Here is a 5,661-nt window from a genome sequence, read left to right on the forward strand (position 1 = left end):
TGATATAATGTGGGGAGGTAAATCCTCAGATGCCAGCCCAGACTGCCTCCTGACCCAGGAGGGGACAGACTGTCCCTCCATCCCTCACTGTCACCCACAACCCAATTCTCCCCAGAGGGACAGGAGACAAGCAGGGCTTCCCAGGACTCCTATAACAATATCTCAGGGCAGTCCCTGATCTTCCTCCCTCACCTGGGATCCAGAGAAGCAGGAGGCAGAAGAGCTGAGCCTGAGACCCCATCATCTCCCTGTGCCTGAGCTCTGGCTCCCCAGCAGCTCCCTCTCAGCTGCCCCTTTATAGCTGCCTCCTCAGCTGGCCTCATTTCCTCAGCATGAGCCATGCAAAACAAGAGGGTGAGAAGGGAGGAGTTTGGGGCTGGAGGGCAGGAGTGGGAGCAGAGAGAGTTTTTTGCTCAGAGCGAAGGTTTCACTGATGTTATCCTCTTTGGAGATTATGTCTTTTTTCCCCCCTATCATCAATATTTTTTGAGCATTTACAGTGTAATAGGCACAATAGAACATACAGAAAAACATTATCCCTGCCCTTGAGGAGCTTACATTCTATAACAAAAAATACACCTCTCTCTTTAAAAGGTATTTTGTTGTTTAGTGTTTTCTACAAGGCTAGCAAGGGAAGATTTTGCAGTGTGAGCTTTGGATATAATTTAGCCCCTCCATCACTTGGTGAGAAGATTAGGTTAAGGGAAGAGTTTAAGGCAAACAATAACAGACCATTAATGGTAGGACTTAGAGTGAGATTAAAAAAAAGCCACTATCTCACTAAAATAAGGGAGGATTTCCTACAGGAAATACAAATAGAGGCAAGAAGTTTGTGGGATGCAAGCAAAGGAAGAAAGGAATCTCAGATACCGAAGCCGGAAATATCATGCTCTCTTTCCCCGCACAACACCCCACTTCCCCAGAATAGGAGTGTGGTTTGTTGACAACCCTCCCCCCCCCTGCCCAGAATAGGAGTGTGGTTTGTTGACAAGGCAGAAGAAGAAAAGGCTAAAAGGTATACTTGACAAATTGGAATATGGGATTAGAACCAAGGCAGGCTATAAGTGTAGCAATGGATTCTTTTTATTTTATTTTTATTTTTAAACCCTTAACTTCTGTGTATTGACTTATAGGTGGAAGAGTGGTAAGGGTAGGCAATGGGGGTCAAGTGACTTGTCCAGGGTCACATAGCTGGGAAGTGTCTGAGGCCAGATTTGAACCTAGGACCTCCCATCTCTAGGCCTGGTTCTCCATCCATTGAGCTACCCAGCTGCCCCCCCCAATGGATTCTTTTTAAAAGGGACTTTGGAAGCACAAATTTGAAAGTTAATCAATGTCACCATGGACCATGAAACTTGTAGCTTCCTTAAATTAGAAGAATGCCATAGCAGAAATTTAACTGTTACTCTCAATCCACTGAGCCACCCCACTGCCCCTAACTTTGATTTCTTTATCTGAAAACTGCTTGTTTATATCCGTTGACTATTTGTCAGATGGGGAATGGTTGGTATTAAGATAATGTTTCTCAAAAGCACTTAGGATATATACTAGAGCACAAAGTAAATAGAAATTCTCTACCAACCATCATATGGAACCATTTGTTATACCAACTCCTTCAAGGAGAGCAATGGTTTAAAGAAAAAAAAATTGAAAGAAAAATTCTGACCATTCATTTCAGCATGTCTCCAGAAGACTCCTGAAGATTTGTGGGACCTACTTCCTCGCAGAGAAGTGATGGATACCAGATTTAGAGACATGCATTTCAGGGCATAGTCATGGAGTGGAACCAGGAGAACATTATACACAGAGACTGTGTACAATCCAATGTAATGGACTTCTCTACTAGCAGCAATGCAATGATCCAGAACAATTCTGAAGGACTTATGAGAAAGAATGCTATCTATATTCAGAGGAAGAACTATGGGAGTAGAAACACAGAAGAAAAACAATTGCTTGAAAATGTTGATGAGGATATGATTTGGGATGTAGACTCTAAATGACCATCCCAGTGCAACTATCAATAATATGGAAATAGGTCTTGATCAACGATACATGTAAAACCCAGTGGAATTGCATGTCGGCTCCTGGGAGAGTGTGTGTGGGGGGAGTTTGCGGGGAGGGAAAGAACATGAATCATGTAACCATGGAAAATTATTCTAAAAAAATAATTTACACATATAACCAAGCCTACTCTACTCAATAAAATTCCTCTTAAAAACAAAAAGGTGAAAAGAAAAAGAGGTCAGCGATTAGGTTTTATTTTTTCAAAATGGAAGTCATTTCATCCATAAATTCTATATTTTGACAATTTATACTTTAGAAATTTTATATATTTTATTTTTCTATTAATTTATAGACATACCTCAACATGCCTTTCTACTTATATAAGCATAATAAATACTAAAATACAAAAACCAGAAGGACTACAGTTCAAATAAACCAACCGATAAGTCAACACACAATGTAACATAAGGAAAGTAGGAAGATTCAGTTTCTCAAGTTCTCTCCCAGGCCAAGCTTGGTTATTTCAGTGATTAAACATTCAGTTTTATTATAAAGTTTGTATATTCATTTATATTATTGCAGTCCTATATGACTTGTTTTCCCATTGGTACTTAGAGAAGTCACTGGAGAGGCATGTGGCAGGGAAGAACAAGTGGAAACAAGGACTAAAAAGTGGCAAAATAAAGTGTATCATCCAAAATGTCAGCTGAAAACATGGCAGGTGGCAAGAGAATGGGACAGCGGGTGGATGACTCATGTGTTCCATTGTGCTCTAGTGATGTTGAGAAAAGGGAGGAAGCTCTCCATCACTTTGGGTGGAGCCTTTGCAGTGGGCTTAGAGAAGGGCGTGCCAAAAGGCCTATCCTGGGATGGAGAGACAGGGCTGAGTTATCATCTCCTTCCCTGGAAGGACCAGAGTCCAAGGAGGATTTGACTGCCGTGCTTTCTTGGTATTTTACATCAGGGAAACCAAAAATAAACACAAACCAAATGAATTCTCAGGGGAGCCAAACCCTGAGAAGTTTATTTCTGTACTTTGTGTCTATCAATTCTCTCTGCCAGTAGGTGGGGAACACACTTCATCATGAGCCCAAAGTTGTTCTTGTCTTGTCCTGCTTAGAACATTTCTGGAATAATCCTCTCATTTCTGGGTGCCCTGTTTTAGAATGAACTTAGACAAGCCGGTGTCCAACCACACTAAGGGAGCTGGGATAGGGAAAGGACCAGAGGTCAAGGGAAAGGAAGGCTGTTTGAAGTGAGCAGGGATACTTGGCTTGGAGAAGGACCAATATAGGAAAATGTGATGATGACCTTCAAGCACTCAAAGGGCTGTCAAAAGGAGGACGTATGACTTAGCAATCCACAGAAATGTGGCCAATGAGGGGAACTTAGAGGGAGGCAAACTTTACACTTGAAGCAAGAGCAGACTCTGACCATGAGAATGGGGTAAAGTGTAACTGACGGCCCATGACTGGAGGCAATTAAGACTAATACTACTAATGATAGTAGTATTATATTACTAATTTCAGTAGTGCTTACGAGGGACCAGGCTGGCTGCTAAAGATTTTATATCTCGGATCTCACTTTATCTTCACAACAACCCTTGGAGGTAGGTGCTATTATGATGCCCATTTTTCAGATGAGAAAATTGAGAAGAAGGTTAAGCAACTTGTCCACCATGACAAAGGTAGGAAATGTCCAAGGCTAGATTTGAACTCAGGTTGACTCCATGTCTGACTCTAACCTGGCCCCTGCACTGCTGTTCTTCAAGCTAAAGTTCTGTTATTAAAGTGTGCACAGAGGATGCAGAGACGTGGAGAAACAGGAAATGCTGCCAAAGTAGAGACAGGGAAGATTCCAGAACTCTGGCGTGGGTCAGTGTGAGCTTCTGCTGTGAGCAGTTGATTTCTCTGGAAGTGGTTGAGAGCAGGGATCTGAACTCCTCAGGTGGACTGAGTGGGTTTGACCATTTCTCCCCTTCCTTGTGTTCTGGTTCAACTGTGTTCCTGTTTGTGTATCCCGTTACTTCTGATCTACAGAGACTCTTACAGAACTGCTGAAGCCAATTGTCAGTGAGATCTTCTCCATTTTGAGTCCCTGATCCTGCTTGCCTTCCAGCCTTTTCCTACTCTAGATAACATCAAAGGGGGGTGATTTGGTTAGTGAGGTATTGTAGGAGCTGAGATCTTTAGGTAGAGAGAGTGTACAGTTAGAGCAGATACAACTTTGTGAATTCAACCACTGGGATTTGGTGGGAGGTTTAGTTACATCATTTGGTCAGATTATCCCAATTCCCTTCCCTTCCTTCCCTTACTTTTAGTAAACAATTTTTTACATCAGTTGGGTATCCTGCTAGTTTCTCTTGTTGGCCTTCTCAAACCTGTGTTACTTCTGGTAACTGGCCTTAACAACCTATCTAAAACCCTATGCCACCAAGCATCCAAATTACCATTTTAATTTCAGCTGGAAGAAAACTTGTTGAGGATTTGGAAAGGGGAGTATTAGTCAGGCATGAGTTAGACAAATCCACCTTTGGGGCATCATCTGTTAAATTGTGTCACTCCATGATTGTTGGTGGGGAAGAGACCAATTTCAGGACCCATGCAAGTACCAGCATCCTCCTGTGAGACCCAGAAACCTCCCTCAGAGGCAGCTCAGACAAGCTGCTCCTGTCCCAGCTGTGGGGGAAGGAGAAGCCCCTGGGACGGTGAGGCTTCCTCAGCTGCTGCCTGGCCAGGTTTTTGTTCAGAGCTGGAGCACTGTGGGAGAATAGCTATAGCTCAGCTGACAGTAATAGTGTGCGATGTCCTCCGGTTCCACACCACGGATGGTAAGAGAGAAATCTGTCCCAGAGCCACTGCCACTGAAGCGGGCAGGGATCCCAGGCTGCAGGGTGGAAGCATAGCGGATGAGGAGACTGGGAGCCTGGCCTGGGGGCTGTTGGTACCAGTTTAAGTAATTACTAACACTCTGACTGGCCCTGCAGGACAGGGTGACCGTCTCTCCTGGAGACACAGACAGGGAGGATGGAGACTGGGTCAGCCCAATGGCCCCTCTGGCATCTGCAAGCAGAAGGACAAAGAAAAAGTTACAAATATTCATGTCTCCAAAGTACCAGGAAGATTCACTAATATAATGTGGGGAGGTAAATCCTCAGATGCCAGCCCAGACTGCCTCATCACCCAGGAGGGCACAGATGGCCCCTCTATCCCTCACAATCACCCATAACCCAATTCTCCCCAGAGGGACAAGAGACAAGCAGGGCCTCACAGGACTCCTCTAACAATGGCTCAGGGCAGTCCCTGATCTTCCTCCCTCACCTGGGATCCAGAGCAGCAGGAGGCAGAAGAGCTGAGCCTGAGACCCCATCATCTCCCTGTGCCTGAGCTCTGGCTCCCCAGCAGCTCCCTCCCAGCTGCCCCTTTATAGCTGCCTCCTCAGCTGGCCCCATTTCCTCAGCATGAGCCATGCAAAACAAGAAGATGTGAACTCAATTTTCTAAACCAAGGAAAGGAGTGGGAGGAGTTTTCTGCTCACAGGGCAAGTTTCAGTGATCCTGTCCCTTTCTGACATCAGATTTTTGATCTTTGTTATCAAAAGAAACTTTCTTCTGAAACCCAGTGATGGAATATTCCAGGATACTTAGAACCTTCACTT

The 5,661-nt window shown here is 44.3% G+C and overlaps 1 gene segment (V, D, J or C); it reads right to left on the reverse strand.

The window, feature by feature from the left end:
• Window positions 1-1,083: 1,083 nt before the first annotated feature.
• Window positions 1,084-5,374, reverse strand: LOC123236702. The segment is given in 3 exon segments: window positions 1,084-1,124; window positions 4,767-5,066; window positions 5,325-5,374. Coding segments are annotated over 3 exon segments (390 nt in total).
• Between the last annotated feature and the right edge of the window lie 287 nt (window positions 5,375-5,661).

This window comes from Gracilinanus agilis, chromosome 2 (genome assembly GCF_016433145.1).
Source record: "Gracilinanus agilis isolate LMUSP501 chromosome 2, AgileGrace, whole genome shotgun sequence".
NCBI lineage: Eukaryota > Metazoa > Chordata > Mammalia > Didelphimorphia > Didelphidae > Gracilinanus > Gracilinanus agilis.